Source organism: Barbus barbus, assembly GCF_936440315.1.
Source record: "Barbus barbus genome assembly, chromosome: 47".
NCBI classification, from domain to species: domain Eukaryota; kingdom Metazoa; phylum Chordata; class Actinopteri; order Cypriniformes; family Cyprinidae; genus Barbus; species Barbus barbus.
Window position 1 is genome coordinate 13,340,492 of NC_136725.1, and position 23,199 is coordinate 13,363,690.

The window sequence follows — 23,199 nt, forward strand, 5'->3', positions numbered from 1 at the left end:
TTGTGCATTGTGCCTGGTTGTACAAGTGAATGTGCTTATGCTCAGTTGCCCATACAGATTTAAAGGCTTTTGAGTCTCTATTAGAAAATTAATGATTTAGACATTAATGTGCATCACAAGCATGCATCCCAGTTAATTTAGAGCAAATCATTTTTTTTCTTACCTTTAGAAGTATGTCCAGTTCACAGAGGAGAACATGAAACACAAAAATTAGATCAAATAAGTTAGGACTGTTTACATGGATCTGTAAGGCATTAAAAAAAGACACAAAACAAAACTGATATTATGGTAAAACAAATAAATAATAAGGAATTTATACTGTATATAGTTCAATAAACCATAAACAATTATTGATTGCACATGCACCTGTGGAACAGGTTAGGGTTAGGGTAACCCTAACTAGCAATTAAAGTCACAGTGACAGTAATGTTCATAATATAAGAAACCTAAGACATTGCTACAGAGAGTCAGGAAAATGGCAGCTTCATCCTTGCATTGGTAAACCATGCGTAACCGTTTCCTCATGGAAATTTTTCTGGAAATAAAGGCAGGTAAATGTGCGGATTTTTCTTTTTCATTCTCTTTTTTTTTTCAAGATGGTTTTCTCAAGGTGTATTTTTTTATGTATGTATGTATGTATTTATTTATTTATTCTTCTGTGTCTATTTGTCATTTTTTCAAAGTACTAGGACAAGATAACAAAAGCCAGCACAAAGCTTTTTTTCCCCCCCATTTGTCATGTTGTTTGTTTTTTGAAAGCTTAGTTTTTGAAGAAAAAATATAAATATCAAAAAGCCACAGTAAAATAACACATTGAACGCTATTAAATAAAATGGAACAAATATATAAAATAATTATTTGAAAGATTTACAAAGGTTTTTTGGAGATACTTTCTGACAATTAAAAGGTGATGGTGGGAATAAAATAAAATAAAATAATGGAGAGTGGGAAATTAAATGTAAAAAGAAAACTGAAATGACAATTACAAGTACTTTTTTTTTTACCTTATATTAATATTATTCGTGCTGCAATTATTTTAATTATTATTTTTTACAAGAATCATAGCAGTAAGTCTTTCACAGATGAATTAATATGCAGAAATGTCTAAAATGTCTTTTTTTTTCAGAATATAAGAATCAGGACAGAATCACAAAAACAAATACACAAAGTGAAGCCAAAACTAATCAAATGTATTAATTTACCAGAGTGGGGTAGCTGAGTCCTTCACTATTGATGCCACTACATGTGTTTGTTGTTTTTTCATCATAACACAAAGTCTGAGAAAAAGGAATTGTGTTTTCATTGTAAGACGTGATAAACTTAAAGTCACTGGTGCGCGAGCCTGTGGTTAGATACGTATCATAATTGTAAGAGCTGCGGAGAGTTCCTGCTCCATCCACCTCTGCATAGTTGGGAGGCAGATAGGCGCTGGGAACAGCAACTGCTCCATCAAACAACAGTCTGGGCTTTCTCCTGTGACAAAACTTCACTGCCACGATCAGTATGATGAACGTCAGGAAGAAGGTGGACACACAAACTAATGCAATGATCAAGTAGGACGTTAATTTAGAGTTGCTGTCCTCATAAGTCATATCTTTAAGTTCAGGAACTTCGGAAAGATTGTCAGAAATGAGTAAATTTACAGCACAGGTTGTAGACAGAGAGGGCTATCCGTTGTCCTTCACTGAAATAACAAGGTTCTGCTTCATATTGTCAGATTCAGAAATATCTCGTTGTGTTTTGATCTCTCCACTATGGAGACCAATGGTGAAAAGTCCAGGATCAGTAGATTTGACAATCTGATAGGACAGCCATGCATTCTGTCCAGAGTCAGCATCTACAGCGATCACCTTGGACACCAGAGAGCCTGAGAGAGTCACTTTAGGGACCATTTCAGTCATTAAAGACTTTCCATCAGGAACAGGGTATAATATCTGTGGAGCATTATCATTCTCATCTGTTATGAAGACTTTCACAGTCACGTTACTGCTGAGCGGTGGAGATCCATTGTCTCTGGCAACAACTTTGACACTGAAGTTTCTGAACTGCTCATAGTCAAATGATCTTACAGCATGAATCACCCCTGTATCTCCATTAATAGATAGAAACGAGGACACTGGGACCCCATTGACTTCACTGGGAACCAGAGAGTACAGTACAGTCCCGTTCTGTCTCCAGTCTGGGTCATTTGCACTGACAGAATAAACAGAAGTGCCTGGTGTGTTATTTTCACTTATATAAGCGCTGTAGGACTGCTGCTCAAATACAGGAGGATTGTCATTCACATCTGAGACAAATAAATGAATTGTCATTGAGGTGGATAATGGTGGAGATCCCCCATCTGTGGCTGTGATGGTAATGTTGTAATAAGATTCTTTCTCTCGGTCTAGAGCTTTTGTAGTTACTAGAGAGAAATAGTTTTTAACAGATGGGTTCAGTTTGAAAGGAACATTTTGCTGAACAGAGCAACGAATCTGCCGGTTTTCTTCTGAATCTTTGTCTTGAACATTAATGATTCCCACCTCAGTTCCTGGCTCAGAGTTTTCAGATACTGGATTATTCAAAGATTTGAGGATGATTCTAGGTGGATTATCATTAACATCAGTTACATCTATTATAACTTTAGCAGTTGATGACAACCCAAAGGAATCTTGGGCATAAATTCCTATTTCATACTTTTTCACTTTTTCATAATCAATTTCTCCAGTCACCACAATTTGTCCTGTTCTTTTATCAATTGAAAATAATTTTACTGCTTTATCTGATATTCTGCTGAATTCATAAGTCACTTCTCCATTTGGTCCTTCATCAGCATCAGTTGCGCTCACTTTGATTATTTCTGTTCCTGAAGGTGTATTTTCAGCCAGAGTGACTTTATAAACAGACTCACTAAACACTGGGACATTATCATTAGCGTCGAGAACAGTGATGTGTATGACTGCAGTGCCAGACCTCTGCGGTGAACCACCATCAGTGGCTGTGAGTATCATATCTATCTCCTTCTGCTGTTCACGATCCAACTCCTTTTCCAACACGAGTTCAGCGTATTTTCCTCCGTCTGCAGTATCATGTACAGTCAATATAAAATGTTGATTTTTCTCTAGTGAATAGCCATTGACAGCGTTGCGCCCAATATCTGAATCATGCGCCTCGTGCAAACGGAATCGTTGGCCTTTAACTGCTGATTCTGTAATTTCAAAGATAATACGTTCATTTGGAAATCGTGGTGCGTTGTCATTTATATCCTGAATTTGCAGAATTATACGGTGCACTTCAAGAGGGTTTTCCAGGACGAGCTCATAACTGAGAATGCAGGGAATTTGTGATCCACAAAGCTCCTCTCGATCTATTGTCTCTGCCACGATTAAATCACCAGTATTCAGATTAACATCACAGTACCTTTTGCTGATGTCCTCCGTGTCAATACGAGCTTTACGAGCAGACAATTGTTTCACATCCATCCTCAGATCCTTGGCTATATTTCCAATCACATACTGGCGCTTCGTTTCTTCCGGAATATTGTAGCTCAGATCTGAACAGATGGCTTTCAAAGGAAACAGATTGAAAGCCACGAAAAACGACAAGAAAGAAACCGAAAATAATCTGCATTCCATTTTTGAAGAGGTGATGTTGCATTTGCTCATCAATTAATGACTAGATGATATTTCAATATTTCTATCAGCATCGACGGACGGTTACTGTAGTGCGCGGCGTTTATTCTTACAGACAGAGCTCATATTCCATAAATTAGGTGTGGGTGGAGAGACGCTGCAGTCTTGGTGAATAGCGACGCTCTGAGTATTTTTGGGTTATTGCATTATTTGAGTATTTTATGAAAATACTTTGGGCATCAAATAAGTTCAAATGCACGGCATCGCAAAGCATATCATTGTGAAATAATAATTTACTTCAGAAGAAATTGTATTGGAAAATTACTGAAAAAGGTCACATTCTCAGAGCTACAGTACAAGAGTAAGAACGAGCGCTGTCCAGACCTGTGGTGCTGAAAAACTCATAGACAGAGAAGTTACAAAATACTTAAGTAAATCTGAATTTATACGAAATAAATTACAAATTCTGATTCACTACTATTCACTACTACTTTAACAAGACGTAGTTTTATAGGTTTAACTTAAATGTTGTGCACAAAAAAAAAAAAGAATAGAAAAACATGATATAAAAACAACAACAACAGAAAATGATATAAACAGATTCCCGAGCTGTTAGTGATGATAAAAGAGATTAAATGCACAACCCTAATAATAGTTTAGAAAAGTATTGGGTATTATGACTATAGCTATTAAAGACTGCAATGACATAATAACAATAATAAGGAAACGGGGGAAAAAATGACCGAGGATTACCTCAAAAGTAAACCTACAGTACATATGCTGTGCAAAAATTATCAACGCAAAGTTGTATTCCATCATACCAGTAAATAATAACGGTGTGCCAAAAATGTGCAAAATCACGAGTCTAAAAGCTAGCCAAAGTCCCATTCTGTCCCATTTAAATAATTTTCACTATTCACTTTTTTCCTAGCGAGCATATTGCGTTTAAAACTATGGGAGACACTTAAAGTTTGGGCACGTTCCACTCAAAAAGAAAGAAACAGATCATTTGAAATCACATGGCTGCACTAATATTTCTTATCTGGCAGTCTGACTGTAACAGCTGTATGTAGCCTTTTCCTTCAGGCGTCAGGATAACGTAACGCGTATTTTAATGTGATGTGGTAACAAGAATATTTAAGGCAAGAACTATTTTCAGTCCGCTACATTATTTCCCTGTTTTCATTTATTCCTTTGTATTCCGCTGTAACTGTATGAAAAAAAAAATGCATATCATATACTGCGCATTTGTGGTTTGCTCTCCTGATAATTCCATCAAATGAATAATGAATTGGAATGCACTAAGAATCTCTTTGTTTTTCTCCCCGAAATCTCATACCTCTTTCCAGACGAGTTGGGATGAGACTGTGTTATGTATTCACATGAATGCTTTAAAATATAATTGTCTCCCCTTTTCATTTCTGATCCCTATCATTTGTATTTGGGATGTTTCTAAAGCAGAAAATAATATATTTGCTATCTATTATAATAATGGAAATCACTTTGAAATATTATCACAAATGTTTAATATTAAGGAAAAAATTTTGATTAAGGCAAAGTACCTTACATTACATAAACATTTATTAGTACAGTGATATTTGCCACGTGCATGATATTGTAGCGGAAATAATGAACTTTGTGGGTCATTGGTGGTACATCGAACGTCATTTGTTAATGCAAATGTCACCGTCACCACATTGTACCCAGTTTCTGAAAATGCTTATTATTGCGTTCATAGTGCGAAACTTTCGCTGATCGTTTACAGTGTAATGGAAGTTGCTACCATATTAAATCATATTACTCCCTTCACATGAAAGACAGAAAGCAAAGAGAGCTTATAGCAATATAATGCAATATATATGTGTATATATATATATATAGAGAGAGAGAGAGAGAGAGAGAGAGGGCCGTGAAAAGAATTTTGCCCTCTTCCTTTTTTTTTTTTTTTTTGCATATTTGTCACACTTAAACTATTCAGATCATCAAACACATTTTACTATTACATAAAGATAATGAAAGTAAATACAAAATGTAGTTTTTAAATTATGTTTTCATTTATTAAGTGAAAAATCTGTACAAACCTGCCTGGCCCTACGTGAAAAAATAATTGCCCCCTCCTGTTAAATCATGAAAGAACTGTCATTAACCACATTATTTCAGAAAGATGAGTTAAATTTCACTAGCCAATACCAAGCCTGATTACTGCCAGACCTGTTGAATCAAGAAATCACTTAAATAGAACCTGTCTGACAAAGTGTCAGATAAAGAGTAACACATCATGCCGCGACCTATAGAAACCCAAGAACAGATGAGAAACAAGATAGTTGATGTGTATCAGTCTGGAAAGGGTTATAAAGCCATTTCTAAGGCTTTGGGACTCCAGCGAACCATGGTCAGAGCTATTATCCACAAATGGAGAAGACTTGTAACAGTGGTGAACCTTCCCAGGAGTGGCTGGCCTACTAAACTTTCTCCAAGAGCGCAATGATGACACATCCAGGAGGTCATAAAAGAACCCAGAACAACATCTAAAGAACTGCAGGCCTCACTTGCCTCAGTTAAGGTCAGTGTTCATGATTCAACAATAAGAAAGAGACTGGGCAAAAACGGCATTCATGAGAGCGTTCCAAGGCAAAAGCCACTGCAGACCAAAAAGAACACAAATGCTCGTCTCACATTTGAAAAAAAAATAAAAAATAAAAAACAAATATATATATATATATCTTGATTATCCCCAAGATTTTTGGGCAAATATTCTGTGAACTGATGAGACAAAAGTTGAACTTTTTGAAAGGTGCGTGTCCCATTATATCTGGCGTAAAACCAACACAGCATTTCATAAAAAGAACATCATACCTACAGTCAAACATGGTGGTGGTAGTGTGATGGTCTGAGGCTGCTTTGCAGCTTCAGGACCTGGATGACTTGCCATAATTGATGGAACCATGAATTCTGCACTCTATCAGAAAATCCTGAAGGAGAATGTCTGGCCATCAGTTTGTGACCTCAAGTTCAAGCGCACTTGGGTTATGCAGCAGGACAATGACCCCAAACACACCAGCAAGTCCATCTTTGAAAGGCTCAAGGAAAACAAAATTAAAGTTTTGGAGTGGTCAAATCAAAGTCCAGGCTTAAATCCGATTGAGATGCTGTGGCATGATCTTAAACAGTCCTTTCATGCTTGAAAACCCTCCAATGTGGCTGAATTAAAACAATTCTGCAAAGAAGAGTGGGCCAAAATTCCTCCACAGCGATGTGAAAGAATCATTACCAGATATCACAAATGCTTGATTGTAGTTGTTGCTGCAAAGGGTGGCACAACCAGTTATTAGATTTAGGGGGGCATTACTGTTTCACACGCCACTGTGTGTGTGTGTGTGGGTGTATATATATATATATATATATATATATATATATATATATATATATATATGAAAAAAAAAACAAAAAAAACAATAATAATAGTAATAATGAAGTGTAAGGTTCTTATGAAAAACCACCAAGAAACTTTAAACAAGTACCGCTAAAGAAAGTAGCTGACATTATTAATGGATATGAATGAAATGAAACATTATATGAGGAAATTGTAACTTAAGAGAGCTCTCTTACCTCATCTTCATTTCCTGTAACGTCAAGTGTTATCATGCTAGAGCCAAAATGAAAATTGTGTTCCTTTTTCAGAGTCCCACCAGCAGGAAGCGTGTTTTCATTATACGAGCTCACAAACTTAAAATCACTGGTGCGCGAGCCTGTGGTTAGATACGCGTCATAATTGTAAGAGCTGCGGAGTGTTCCTGCTCCATCCACCTCTGCATAGTTGGGAGGCAGATAGGCGCTGGGAACAGCAACTGCTCCATCAAACAACAGTCTGGGCTTTCTCCTGTGACAAAACTTCACTGCCACAATCAGTATGATGAACGTCAGGAAGAAGGTGGACACACAAACTAATGCAATGATCAAGTAGGACGTTAATTTAGAGTTGCTGTCCTCATAAGTCATATCTTTAAGTTCAGGAACTTCAGAAAGGTTGTCAGAAATGAGTACATTTACAGCACAGGTTGTAGACAGAGAGGGCTGTCCGTTGTCCTTCACTGAAATAACAAGGTTCTGCTTCATATTGTCAGATTCAGAAATGTCTCGTTGTGTTTTGATCTCTCCACTATGGAGACCAATGGTAAAAAGTCCAGGATCAGTAGATTTGACAATCTGATAGGACAGCCATGCATTCTGTCCAGAGTCAGCATCTACAGCGATCACCTTGGACACCAGAGAGCCTGAGAGAGTCACTTTAGAGACCATTTCAATCATTAAAGACTTTCCATCAGGAACAGGGTATAATATCTGTGGAGAGTTATCATTCTCATCTGTTATGAAGACTTTCACAGTCACGTTACTGCTGAGCGGTGGAGATCCATTGTCTCTGGCAACAACTTTGACACTGAAGTTTCTGAACTGCTCATAGTCAAATGATCTTACAGCATGAATCACCCCTGTATCTCCATTAATAGATAGAAATGAGGACACTGGGACCCCATTGACTTCACTGGGAACCAGAGAGTACAGTACAGTCCCGTTCTGTCTCCAGTCTGGGTCATTTGCACTGACAGAACAAACAGAAGTGCCTGGTGTGTTATTTTCACTTATATAAGCGCTGTAGGACTGCTGCTCAAATACAGGAGGATTGTCATTCACATCTGAGACAAATAAATGAATTGTCATTGAGGTGGATAATGGTGGAGATCCCCCATCTGTGGCTGTGATGGTAATGTTGTAATCAGATTCTTTCTCTCGGTCTAGAGCTTTTGTAGTTACTAGAGAGAAATAGTTTTTAACAGATGGGTTCAGTTTGAAAGGAACATTTTGCTGAACAGAGCAACGAATCTGCCGGTTTTCTCCCGAGTCTTTGTCTTGAACATTAATGATTCCCACCTCAGTGCCTGGCTCAGAGTTTTCAGATACTGGATTATTCAAAGATTTAAGGATGATTCTAGGTGGATTATCATTAACATCAGTTAGATCTATGATAACTTTTGCAGTTGATGCTAATCCAGAGGCATCTTGAGCATGAATTCCTATTTCATAGTTTCTTTCATTTTCATAATCAAGTTCTCCGATCACCAAAATTTGTCCTGTTGTCTTATTAATAGAAAACAATTTAGCAGTTTTGTCTGACATTCTGCTGAATTCATAAGTCACTTCCCCGTTTGGTCCTTCATCAGCATCAGTGGCGCTCACTCTGATTATTTCTGTTCCTGAAGGTGTATTTTCAGCCAAAGTGACTTTATAAACAGACTCACTAAACACTGGGACATTATCATTAGCGTCGAGAACAGTGATGTGTATGACTGCAGTGCCAGACCTCTGCGGTGAACCACCATCAGTGGCTGTGAGTATCATATCTATCTCCTTCTGCTGTTCACGATCCAACTCCTTTTCCAACACGAGTTCAGCGAATTTTCCTCCGTCTGCAGTATCATGAACATTTAAAACAAAATGGTCGTTTCCTTCCAGTGAATAGCGATTGACTGCATTATTCCCAATATCTGAATCATGAGCCTCGTGCAAACGCAATCGCTGGCCTTTATCTGCTGATTCTCTGATGTCAAAGTTAAAACGGTCATTCGGAAATTGTGGTGCGTTGTCATTTATATCTTGAATTTGCAGAGTTATACGGTGCACTTCAAGAGGGTTTTCCAGGACGAGCTCATAACTGAGAATGCAGGACATTCGTGATCCACAAAGCTCCTCTCGATCTATTGTCTCTGCCACGATTAAATCACCAGTATTCAGATTAATATCACAGTACCTTTTGCTGCTGTCCTCCGTGTCAATACGAGCTTTACGAGCAGACAATTGTTTCACATCCATCCTCAGATCCTTGGCTATATTTCCAATCACATACTGGCGCTTTGTTTCTTCCGGAATATTGTAGCTCAGATCTGAACAGACGGCTTTCAGAGAAAACAGAAGGAAAGCCACGAAAAACGCAAAGAAATGAACTGAAAATAATTTGTATTCCATTTTTGAAGAACTTATGTTGCAAATGCTAAACAGTAAACGAGTCTTTGACGGATGATATACCATTCTATCAGTATCGATAGACGGTTACTCCTTTTTGTGCGGCAATGTTACAGACAGATCTCTTACTGCATACATTAAGTGTGGGAGGAGAGGCGCAGCAGTCTTGGTGAATAGCGACACTCTGAGTATTTTTGGGTAATTGCATCATTCATGTATTTATTGAAAAGACAGCAAGGATTAACCAAATAAAGGTTGTTGTTTGTCAACGCCTACAATTGTAAAATATAAATGTACATAAAAATAAATACAGGAACGGAACTGAAAACGGTCATACATTCAGAGATAAAGAAACACAGACTGGTGCTGTCCATGCTTGTGGTTTTGAAACGAGATGACCTCAGAGACATTCAATGATAAAATAATCTAACTTTAAATTCATATTGAATGAAGAGTATATCCGTTTTAAAAGAAAGGGATGCTTATCATCCTTTTCAGCACTTCAATCAAGTTTTAACGGTGTTCACTGCACTATCGGGCTCAAAGTGATAATTGTTCTAACACTGTAAGACCATCTACTTTGAAATTTACAAAAGAGCTAAGTTTGTTATTAAGCTAAAACAATAACAGAAAATTGCATGAAACTGCTAAATCTGACAGAACTCAAATACACAACTCTTTTCTACACACGTTTGAAGACCACAGTTCCCATAATAAACAAACAAACAGAGAAATTCATTAAAAATAAACTTTTGTATGTTTTACCAGACATAATGTCCGCAAGGCTGAAGTACTGTTAAAAGAGTGCAAGAAGGCAGGAAGAACACAAATTTATTAGATCAAAATTTCGTGAACTATATAATCTGGTCCATTTAATGAAAACACTTCAGCCATCAATACGTTAAAGTGTTAAGTATTTAAAACATTACATTTTATATATATATATATTTATATATATATATATACTTTATCAGAAGTTATATTGGAAAGTAAGTGACATAGGTAACGTTTTCATAGCTGCAGCACAACAGTCAGTACTGCTGCTGTCCAGACGTGTGGTTCTGAAACCAAATGACTTCACAGACAAATAAATTAGCCGAAAAACACTTAAGAAATTCTGAATTTACTAAAATATATGAGACAACCAGGTTTTAAAATGTGTTTGTATTAAATAATTGAAGTTTTAACTTAAATGCTGTGCACTACTATCAACCTCAAAAAAAAAAAATGGCTCAAATGTATCTTGTCCAAAATTCATCAGTCCAACCTGATATGCGGTCAGATGCTGATAGCGCTGTGGCAATAAATGTATTAAATCATGGGACTAAAAGCTAGCCAAAGACTCATTCTGGTTTAATTAAATTGCTTTCTCTATAGATGTAGCCATCCTATATATCTTAAAATGAAATAAATGAAGCTGATAGCAATAAAACACAGAACTTGGTAATGAAGAGTCAGGTTTTCGTAAATGGCAACCAAACATCAAAACAAAGTGTCTTTTATTGTTGTTGTCATCATTATTATTATTATTATTATTATAAATATTTTTATCAACGGAGACACTAGGAAATACGATAATTAAAGAGAGGAGTTAAACTTCTCTTACCTCATCTTCATTTCCTGTAATGTCAAGTGTTATCATGTTAGAGCCAAAATGAAAATTGTGCTCCTTTTTCAGAGTCCCACCAGCAGGAAGCGTGTTTTCATTATACGAGCTCACAAACTTAAAGTCACTGGTGCGCGAGCCTGTGGTTAGATACGCGTCATAATTGTAAGAGCTGCGGAGAGTTCCTGCTCCATCCACCTCTGCATAGTTGGGAGGCAGATAGGCGTTGGGAACCGCAACTGCTCCATCAAACAACAGTCTGGGCTTTCTCCTGTGACAAAACTTCACTGCCACGATCAGTATGATGAACGTCAGGAAGAAGGTGGACACACAAACTAATGCAATGATCAAGTAGGACGTTAATTTAGAGTTGTTGTCCTCATAAGTCATATCTTTAAGTTCAGGAACTTCAGAAAGGTTGTCAGAAATGAGTACATTTACAACACAGGTTGTAGACAGAGAGGGCTGTCCGTTGTCCTTCACTGAAATAACAAGGTTCTGCTTCATATTGTCAGATTCAGAAATGTCTCGTTGTGTTTTGATCTCTCCACTATGGAGACCAATGGTGAAAAGTCCCGGATCTGTAGATTTGACAATCTGATAGGACAGCCATGCATTCTGTCCAGAGTCAGCATCTACAGCGATCACCTTGGACACCAAAGAGCCTGAGAAAGTCGCTTTAGGGACCATTTCAATCATTAAAGACTTTCCATCAGGAACAGGGTATAATATCTGTGGAGAGTTATCATTCTCATCTGTTATGAAGACTTTCACAGTCACGTTACTGCTGAGCGGTGGAGATCCATTGTCTCTGGCAACAACTTTGACACTGAAGTTTCTGAACTGCTCATAGTCAAATGATCTTACAGCATGAATCACCCCTGTATCGCCATTAATAGATAGAAACGAGGACACTGGGACCCCATTGACTTCACTGGGAACCAGAGAGTACAGTACAGTCCCGTTCTGTCTCCAGTCTGGGTCATTTGCACTGACAGAATAAACAGAAGTGCCTGGTGTGTTATTTTCACTTATATAAGCGCTGTAGGACTGCTGCTCAAATACAGGAGGATTGTCATTCACATCTGAGACAAATAAATGAATTGTCATTGAGGTGGATAATGGTGGAGATCCCCCATCTGTGGCTGTGATGGTAATGTTGTAATCAGATTCTTTCTCTCGGTCTAGAGCTTTTGTAGTTACTAGAGAGAAATAGTTTTTAACAGATGGGTTCAGTTTGAAAGGAACATTTTGCTGAACAGAGCAACGAATCTGCCGGTTTTCTCCCGAGTCTTTGTCTTGAACATTAATGATTCCCACCTCAGTGCCTGGCTCAGAGTTTTCAGGTACTGGATTATTCAAAGATTTAAGGATGATTCTAGGTGGATTATCATTAACATCAGTTACATCTATTATAATTTTAGAAGTTGATGCCAATCCGGATGCATCTTTAGCTTGAATTCCCATTTCATATTTTTTGTCTTTTTCATAATCAATTTCTCCAGTCACCACAATTTGTCCCGTTGTCTTGTCAATAGAAAATAATTTAGCAGTTTTGTCTGACATTCTGCTGAATTCATAAGTCACTTCCCCGTTTGGTCCTTCATCAGCATCAGTGGCGCTCACTCTGATTATTTCTGTTCCTGAAGGTGTATTTTCAGCCAGAGTGACTTTATAAACAGACTCACTAAACACTGGGACATTATCATTAGCATCGAGAATAGTGATGTGTATGACAGCAGTGCCAGACCTCTGCGGTGAACCACCATCAGTGGCTGTGAGTATCATATCTATCTCCTTCTGCTGTTCACGATCCAACTCCTTTTCCAACACGAGTTCAGCGTATTTTCCTCCGTCTGCAGTATCATGTACAGTCAATATAAAATGTTGATTTTTCTGCAATGAATAGCTGTAGATAGCATTTTTTCCGACATCCGCGTCATGCGCCTCATCCAAACGAAATCGTTGGCCTTTAACTGCTGATTCGGTAATTTCAAAGATAATACGTTCATTTGGAAATCGAGGTGCATTGTCATTTATATCTTGAATTTGCAGAATTATACGGTGCACTTCAAGAGGGTTTTCCAGGACGAGCTCATAACTGAGAATGCAGGGAATTTGTGATCCACAAAGCTCCTCTCGATCTATTGTCTCTGCCACGATTAAATCACCAGTATTCAGATTAACATCACAGTACCTTTTGCTGATGTCCTCCGTGTCAATACGAGCTTTACGAGCAGACAATTGTTTCACATCCATCCTCAGATCCTTGGCTATATTTCCAATCACATACTGGCGCTTCGTTTCTTCCGGAATATTGTAGCTCAGATCTGAACAGATGGTTTTCAAAGGAAATAGAAGGAAAGCCACGAAAAACGACAAGAAAGAAACCGAAAATAATCTGTATTCCATTTTTGAAGAGCTGATGTTGCAATTGCTCATCAATTAATGACTAGATGATATTTCAATATTTCTATCAGCATCGACGGACGGTTACTCAATTTTGTGCGGCGTTTATCATAGCAGACAGTGCTCTTACTGCATACATTAAGTGTGGGAGGAGATACGCAGCAGTCTTGGTGAATAGCGACACTCTGAGTATTTTTGGGTCATTGCATCATTCATGTATTGAAATGACTGCAGGGATTAACCAAATAGATTTTGATGTTTGTCAACGTGTTTTATTGTAAAATATCAATTTACATAAATTAAATATAGGAAAGAAATTTAAAATGGTCACACATTTTGAGATAACGAACAACAGACAGTTCTGGTGCTGTCCATGTGTGGTTCTGAAACGGGATGACATTCAACGAGAAAATACATTATTTTTTCTAAACACGTTTGAAGACCGCAATTCCGTAAATAAATAAATTAATTAATTAATTAATGACTTTTGTATGTTTTACCAAAATTGATGAACGCAAGGTTGAAGGACTTGCAGCAGGAAGTACACGCATTAATGAGATCAAAAATTCTTGACCAGCATAATCTGGTTAATTTAATAAAAACGCAGAAGACATCCACTATGATACAGTGTGAGGTATTTAAACGCTTTTAATTTTAAATTAATTGTTTACTTGAGAAGAAATTATATCGGAAATGTAGTGTAAAAGTTCACGTTTTCAGAGCTGCAGCACAACAGTCAGTACTGGTGCTGTCCAGACCTCTGGTTCTGAAACCGAATGACTTCACAGACAAATTAGCCGAGAAACACTGAATTTAAATAGAGTAAATTCTGAATTTACTCGAAATAAATATGAAAAAAAACCCATCAAAAAACAGTTTTAAAGTATTTAAAATTTAAAAAGTGAATTGTTATTAACTACCTCAAGTTTTAACTTAAATGCTGTGCACCATACTATTAACCTCAAAAAAAAAAAAAAAAAAAAATCCCGTCCACAATTCATTAATGCAACGTGATGGGACTAAAGGCTAACCAAAGACTCATTCTGATCTATTTAAATAGTTTGATCTATAGTTCATTGGGAAAGGCTCATCGGAAATACGAATACATGCCTTCTGCAAAACTGAAAGAAAGAAAACAAAAACCGTACCTAGATATACGATTCACTGCAGTTTCCAGTTTAAATGAACGCTAGAGGCAGTAAAACTCCGACAACTTTTATTCTTTTTCACACATTTACAGGTACAGAGTTTTGATTAATAAAGGCTAATTTTCACACAATTAGGCCTACTTGCAGAATATTATGTTATGACTTTAAAACAGTTCTAACATCCTGCACGATTTAAAAACTGATACATTTGAACGTCTCGTCACATATATACAGCTTCATATGCATGAGTTTTCTAAGTCTGTAGGGTTGTACTTGGGTGATGAAGAGCTCCGGTACGAACCCCGTGAAACTACGGTTCGACATAACAGCTCAAATCCGAATAAGGATGTTAAAATCGCACATTTGCATCAGCCAGGGCCGCGTTAAAATCGCACATTTGTGAACAGCCAGGGCTGTTCCCCAACCATCTGCTTGACTCAAAATATCTCTCTTTGCACATGTACAGTATTTGTGAAGCATTCGTATAGTTTGTATTTTTTATCCTTTATTCTTTTAGTTTGTATAGGGTAAATACTTATATATAGTATACTTATAGTTAAATCTGTCAGTAGGTTAGTTGTGTATAGGTTTATAGCGTTTTTTTATTTTACTTCATTGTTGTATGTCTGTATTTATGTAGCACCGTGGTCCTGCGAGGCAGACATTTCGTTCCACTGTATGTCCCCACATGTAGCGGAATGACAATAAAGCCCAACTTGAACTTGAACTTGAACTTGTTATCCTAATGGGCAACATGGGCTGCAGCCCAGGGCCCCGAACACGTAACATAGTCTCATCCCAACTCGTCACATTTTGACGCTTGGTTTTGGCGTCGCTTTTTGACGCTCAAGGTACCCCTTTAGCGTCACTTTTCGATGTGAAGGGTCCTCCATTTTTTTAAATAGGAAACACTTAGCGTAGCGAATACACTTTTATATTGCTGCATTTCTTAACACTATCGGGTAAGTTTAAGGTTGGGTTTGGTGTAGGGGATATTTCCAACATGATAGAGCATTGACCTTTAGTGACACTACCGAATATTTGAATTCTTTACAGCCACAATACGTACCCCAAGCAGCGTAATAAAAACGCTGCAATACTTGCCTGTACCAGCGTAATAAATACGTGTCAAGGTCACGTATTACACGTGCTTTTAGGCGCCACTATCTGGACATTTTTCTTTGAAACTGCCGCGAAACGTGCAGTACGGTACATAATTAAGGTGTTGCATAATTTAAGGTGTACATAAAAGAGGAGTGGCTGATATTATTATTATTAGTATTATTATTATTTTATCCACGGAGACGTTATGAAATACAATCATTAAAGAGTCGAGAGGAGTTAAACTTCTCTTACCTCATCTTCATTTCCTGTAACGTCAAGTGTTATCATGCTAGAGCCAAAATGAAAATTGTTCTCCTTTTTCAGAGTCCCACCAGCAGGAAGTGTGTTTTCATTATACGAGCTCACAAACTTAAAGTCACTGGTGCGCGAGCCTGTGGTTAGATACGCGTCATAATTGTAAGAGCTGCGGAGAGTTCCTGCTCCATCCACCTCTGCATAGTTAGGAGGCAGATAGGCGCTGGGAACCGCAACTGCTCCATCAAACAACAATCTGGGCTTTCTCCTGTGACAAAACTTCACTGCCACGATCAGTATGATGAACGTCAGGAAGAAGGTGGACACACAAACTAATGCAATGATCAGGTAGGACGTTAATTTAGAGTTGCTGTCCTCATAAGTCATATCTTTAAGTTCAGGAACTTCGGAAAGATTGTCAGAAATTAGTAAATTTACACCACAGGTTGTAGACAGAGAGGGCTGTCCGTTGTCCTTCACTGAAATAACGAGGTTCTGCTTCATATTGTCAGTTTCAGAAATGTCTCGTTGTGTTTTGATCTCTCCACTATGGAGACCAATGGTGAAAAGTCCCGGATCTGTAGATTTGACAATCTGATAGGACAGCCATGCATTCTGTCCAGAGTCAGCATCTACAGCGATCACCTTGGACACCAGAGAGCCTGATTGAGTCGCTTTAGGGACCATTTCAGTCATTAAAGACTTTCCATCAGGAACAGGGTATAATATCTGTGGAGAGTTATCATTCTCATCTGTTATGAAGACTTTCACAGTCACGTTACTGCTGAGCGGTGGAGATCCATTGTCTCTGGCAACAACTTTGACACTGAAGTTTCTGAACTGCTCATAGTCAAATGATCTTACAGCATGAATCACCCCTGTATCTCCATTAATAGATAGAAATGGGGACACTGGGACCCCATTGACTTCACTGGGAACCAGAGAGTACAGTACAGTCCCGTTCTGTCTCCAGTCTGGGTCATTTGCACTGACAGAACAAACAGAAGTGCCTGGTGTGTTATTTTCACTTATATAAGCGCTGTAGGACTGCTGCTCAAATACAGGAGGATTGTCATTCACATCTGAGACAAATAAATGAATTGTCATTGAGGTGGATAATGGTGGAGATCCCCCATCTGTGGCTGTGATGGTAATGTTGTAATCAGATTCTTTCTCTCGGTCTAGAGCTTTTGTAGTTACTAGAGAGAAATAGTTTTTAACAGATGGGTTCAGTTTGAAAGGAACATTTTGCTGAACAGAGCAACGAATCTGCCGGTTTTCTCCCGAGTCTTTGTCTTGAACATTAATGATTCCCACCTCAGTGCCTGGCTCAGAGTTTTCAGGTACTGGATTATTCAAAGATTTAAGGATGATTCTAGGTGGATTATCATTAACATCAGTTACATCTATTATAATTTTAGCAGTTGATGCCAATCCAGATGCATCTTTTGCTTGAATTCCCATTTCATATTTTTTTTCTTTTTCATAATCAAGTTCTCCAGTCACCACAATTTGTCCTGTTGTCTTATTAATAGAAAATAATTTAGCAGTTTTATCTGACATTCTGCTAAATTCATATGTCACTTCCCCGTTTGGTCCTTCATCAGCATCAGTTGCGCTCACTTTGATTATTTCTGTTCCTGAAGGTGTATTTTCAGCCAGAGTGACTTTATAAACAGACTCACTAAACACTGGGACATTATCATTAGCGTCGAGAACAGTGATGTGTATGACTGCAGTGCCAGACCTCTGCGGTGAACCACCATCAGTGGCTGTGAGTATCATATCTATCTCCTTCTGCTGTTCACGATCCAACTCCTTTTCCAACACGAGTTCAGCAAATTTTCCTCCATCTGCAGTATCATGAACATTCAAAACAAAATATTTATTTTTCTGTAGTGAATAGCTGTTAATAGCATTTTGTCCAATATCCGTGTCATGTGCCTCATCCAAACGAAATCGCTGGCCTTTAACTGCTGATTCTCTGATTTCAATTTTTATATGCTCATTTGCAAATCGCGGAGTGTTGTCATTTATATCTTCAATTTGCAGAATTATACGGTGCACTTCAAGAGGGTTTTCCAGGACGAGCTCATAGTTAACAATGCAGGGAATTTGTGAACCACAAAGCTCCTCTCGATCTATTGTCTCTGCCACGATTAAATCACCAGTATTCAGATTAATATCACAGTACCGTTTGCTACTGTCCTCCGTGTCAATCCGAGCTTTACGAGTAGATAATTGTTTCACTTCCATTCTGAGATCCTTGGCTATATTTCCAATCACATACTGGCGCTTCGTTTCTTCCGGAATATTGTAGCTCAGATCATCGCAGACGGTTCTTAGAGCAAATAGAACGAGAGCAACGAAATACGTAAAAAAAGGAACTGAAAATAATCGGTGTTCCATTGTTAAAGGTTTGTTCCAAAGGGTCAATATGTGACGAGTTGGGATGAGACTGTGTTAGCTCAACAGTTATGTCTCTTAAACGGATAATATTCCAATAATTCTATCAGCATCGACGAATGGTTACTCCATGTTATGCTGCTATTCTTACAGACAGATCTCATACTACATACATTAAGTGTGGGAGGAGAGACGCAGCAGTCTTGGTGAATAGCGACTCTGTGAGTTATTTTGGGGTCATTGCATCATAAATGTATTTATTGAAAAGACAGCATTAACCAAGTGAAATTTTATGTTTGTCAACGCGTCAATTTAGATCAACATCAGTTTACATAAAAATAAATATAAGAAATAAATTGAAAATGGTCACGCATTCAGAGATGAAGCACAACAGACAGTCCTGGCGCTGTCCATGCTTGTGGTGCTGAAACGGGATGAGCTCAAAGACATTCAACGAGAAAATACTGACGAACATTTAAATTCATATTGAATAAAAGAGTAAATCCGTTTTAAAAGAAAGGAATGCTCTTCATTCTATTCAGCGCTTCAACCATTTTTTTTTCGTAAGTTACAACGTCTATGTACACTATAATAATGGCCTCAAAGTGATAATTGTTGTAAAACTTTACACATCAGACACATCAGAACTTATAAAAGAGCTACTTTTGTTTTTTAGGCTAAAACAAAAACAGAACATTGCAAGAAACTGCTAAATCTGACATAGCTCAAATACACAACTTAACCAATGCCACATTATCTTTTCTGAACACGTTTGAAGACCGCAATTCCCACGAGGGGGAAAAAAATGTTTTACTTTTAACACACTTTATTAAAAACATCCAAAAACCAATTCTACATTTTATTCACACATGTCACATTGCAATGTGTTCTGGAGACCTAAATGCAGGGTTTGAGTACTGTTAAAGTTGTGCAGGAAGGCAGGAAGTACACACATTTATGAGATCAAAAATGATCGACCTCCATAATCTAGTCCATTTAATTAAGGTGTGAGGTATTTCAAAGCTTATTATTGTGAAATGGTTATTTAATTTAGAAGAAATTACATTGGAAAGTTAGTGAAATAGATCCCGTTTTCAGAGATGTATTGAGAAGATGAATGACTTCACCGACAATTTAGGTGAAAAAATAACACTAAAGTAATTCCAAATTTACCCTAAATAAATGAGAAATGCATGTGACTTTAAATAAAAATGTCTTTGTAATAACTGCTTCAACCAAACGTCCAAACGTTTCTTTTGTACATGCTTAAATGTTGTGCACCATAGGACACTTTACCAACCTCAAAAAACAAAAATGAAGAAAAGGAAATTAAGTAAGTAAAACAGAATATTACCTCGGAAATAATTCTATATATCGTGTTCAAAACTGATCAATGCAACGTGATGTGCCACCATACAAGATACTGATAGCAGTGTGCCGAAAATGTACGAAATCATGGGACTAAAAACTAGCTAAAGACTATTTAAATAGTCTATTTAAATAGTTTTCTCTATAGAAGTGTCCAGGGGCGTAAATTGCGGGGGACCCCCCTCACCCATCTGAGAAATGAAAGCCAGGAAATGAAGATAGCTGATAGCAATATAATACAGAATTGTGTAATGGAGTTTGAGGTTCTCATAAATAGCCACCCAGCATCGTTAAACAATAAACGCTTTAAAAAGAAATGTCCGATATTATTATAAATATTTTATCAAAGGAGACAAATACAATAAAATACAATAATTAAAGAGTCAAGAGGAGTTAAACGTCTCTTACCTCATCTTCATTTCCTGCAACGTCAAGTGTTATCATGCTAGAGCCAAAATGAAAATTGTGCTCCTTTTTCAGAGTCCCACCAGCAGGAAGCGTGTTTTCATTATACGAGCTCACAAACTTAAAGTCACTGATGCGCGAGCCTGTGGTTAGATACGCGTCATAATTGTAAGAGCTGCGGAGAGTTCCTGCTCCATCCACCTCTGCATAGTTGGGAGGCAGATAGGCGTTGGGAACCGCAACTGCTCCATCAAACAACAATCTGGGCTTTCTCCTGTGACAAAACTTTACTGCCACGATGAGTATGATGAACGTCAGGAAGAAGGTGGACACACAAACTAATGCAATGATCAAGTAGGACGTTAATTTAGAGTTGCTGTCCTCATAAGTCATATCTTTAAGTTCAGGAACTTCGGAAAGATTGTCAGAAATTAGTAAATTTACACCACAGGTTGTAGACAGAGAGGGCTGTCCGTTGTCCTTCACTGAAATAACGAGGTTCTGCTTCATATTGTCAGATTCAGAAATGTCTCGTTGTGTTTTGATCTCTCCACTATGGAGACCAATGGTGAAAAGTCCCGGATCAGTAGATTTGACAATCTGATAGGACAGCCATGCATTCTGTCCAGAGTCAGCATCTACAGCGATCACCTTGGACACCAGAGAGCCTGAGAGAGTCGTTTTAGGGACCATTTCAGTCATTAAAGACTTTCCATCAGGAACAGGGTATAATATCTGTGGAGCATTATCATTCTCATCTGTTATGAAGACTTTCACAGTCACGTTACTGCTGAGCGGTGGAGATCCATTGTCTCTGGCAACAACTTTGACACTGAAGTTTCTGAACTGCTCATAGTCAAATGATCTTACAACATGAATCACCCCTGTATCTCCATTAATAGATAGAAACGAGGACACTGGGACCCCATTGACTTCACTGGGAACCAGAGAGTACAGTACAGTCCCGTTCTGTCTCCAGTCTGGGTCATTTGCACTGAGAGAACAAACAGAAGTGCCTGGTGTGTTATTTTCACTTATATAAGCGCTGTAGGACTGCTGCTCAAATACAGGAGAATTGTCATTCACATCTGAGACAAATAATCTAATAGTTTTAGATGATGTTAAGGGCGGGGAACCCTCGTCAGTAGCTGTAATCGTGATATTATATTCAGATTCTCTCTCTCGGTCCAACGCTTCCGCTGTTACCAATGCAAAGTGGTTCTTAATTGATGGTGTTAGTTTAAAGCGATCGTTATGCTGAATAAAACATTTAATCTTTCCATTAGATTCTGTATCTTTGTCCTGCACGTATATAACGGCAACTTCTGTACCCACAGTCGCATCCTCCGTAAGCGGCGTTTTAAGAGATTTAATCATGATAAAGGGAGCATTATCATTGACATCACTAATGTCTACCACTACTTTAGAAGTAGCTGCTAGACCAGCTCCGTCTTTTGCTTTAACTCGAATCTCAAACGAAGGACTGTCTTCAAAGTCTAATGGCCCTTTTATTGTTATTTTGCCCCATCTTGGGTCTATTGAAAAAATAGACTTTGCATTCACTGGCATATGACTAAATTCATAAGTAACATCTCCGTTTGCTCCTTCATCAGCATCACTGGCACTCACAGTAACCACAACTGAGTCTACCGGAAGGTTTTCAGGGACACTCACCTTATAGACTGGCTGAGAAAAAAATGGTTTATTATCATTAATGTCCAAAACGCGGATTTGTATAACTAAAGTGCCTGATTTCTGAGGATTGCCCCCGTCATAAGCTGTCAAAATAAGAGAATGCTTGTCTTGTTTTTCACGGTCCAGTTCATGCTCCAACACTATTTCTGCATATTTCCCAGTTTCAGCACTGGTCTGTACAGCTAAATTGAAATGCGGGTTATTTGAGAGTCTGTAACCTTGTACTGAATTTATTCCGCTGTCCGGGTCTGCGGCCTCGTCTATGGAAAACCGAGACCCTATATTTGCGGACTCTGGGATATCTAATTTTACCTCACTATGGGGGAAGGCTGGGTTGTTGTCGTTTATGTCTTGAATCTCCAGAGTTATACGGTCTAGTTCAAGGGGGTTGTCCATGAAGAAATCAAACGATAATGTGCACAAAGGTTTTTGTCCGCAGAGCTTTTCTCGGTCCATCCTTTCATTTATAACCAATTCCCCATTCTGCGCGTTGATTTCACAGTAGCGGTTTTTTCCATCAAACTCAATCCTTGGCGCCCGTGATGAAAATGTATTCCTACTGACTCCTAAATCCTGCGCAATTTTGCCGACCACTGACCCTCGCTTCATTTCTTCTGGAAAGGAATAACGAATATCTCCGAAGCATAATGAAACTGCGAACGAATAAAGGACAATGGTTTTCCACATTGATCGCCGCGACGCATATGCTGCAGTGTATTTCATTCTAAGTAAAGGTGTAGATTCTCAAAGACAGTTTTCATAAGCCTATTACTTAGATATATATTGTCCTCAGACACAAAAAGCAGTGGTATGAGCACGAGAAGTGTGAACTGAAAATAGAATGCAAAGCAAATGGGTGGACCGATGAACAAATTCCCTGCATAGATCAACAGCGACACACTGCGTAGTGTGAACATATTTACAGGCAAAATGTTACTCTAGTCAGTCAACTTATTTCATTTTTAAAGGTAAATTTCTAAAGGCACCGTAGTCTACAACTCTTTCAGGGTATTGAAATGATTTCAGGGTATTAAAATTTGAATAACATAAGGCTCAGGAGCAGACAGAGGCGCTGATACTATGATTTATTTTGTTACAAGAAGGTACAACTAGCAAAGGTTTTCCTCACACTAAAAGTAGCGAAAATCAAAAGGAAAGCATTCTAGATTTTGGA

General features: G+C 38.1%; 2 protein-coding genes and 1 pseudogene across 7 annotated transcripts in view; all 3 read right to left on the reverse strand.

The window, feature by feature from the left end:
* The window catches only part of LOC306866132 (protocadherin gamma-C5-like), a gene marked incomplete at its 5' end in the record, with an annotated part of 92,278 nt that overhangs the window by 66,439 nt on the left and 2,640 nt on the right, over positions 1-23,199 (reverse strand). For 2 of the 5 annotated variants that reach the window (XM_079411164.1, XM_079411174.1), the window contains one exon: positions 7,221-9,632. The exons of 1 other annotated variant lie outside the window; for it this stretch is intronic. In XM_079411164.1, the coding sequence (XP_079267290.1) occupies positions 7,221-9,632 (2,412 nt within the window). Of the gene's footprint in view, positions 1-7,220; positions 9,633-20,333; positions 22,853-23,199 lie in introns of those variants that run through there. 2 more of the 5 variants (XM_079411168.1, XM_079411163.1) reach the window with 2 other exon arrangements.
* Positions 1,194-3,461, reverse strand: LOC306865784 (protocadherin gamma-A12-like; annotated as a pseudogene). Its single transcript has one exon. The product of its transcript is annotated as a protocadherin gamma-A12-like (transcript).
* Positions 16,134-18,560, reverse strand: LOC306865785 (protocadherin beta-7-like; the record flags this gene model as incomplete). Its single annotated transcript, XM_079410587.1, has 1 exon — positions 16,134-18,560. One exon carries the CDS (start codon positions 18,558-18,560, stop codon positions 16,134-16,136), a length of 2,427 nt encoding a protein of 808 aa, XP_079266713.1.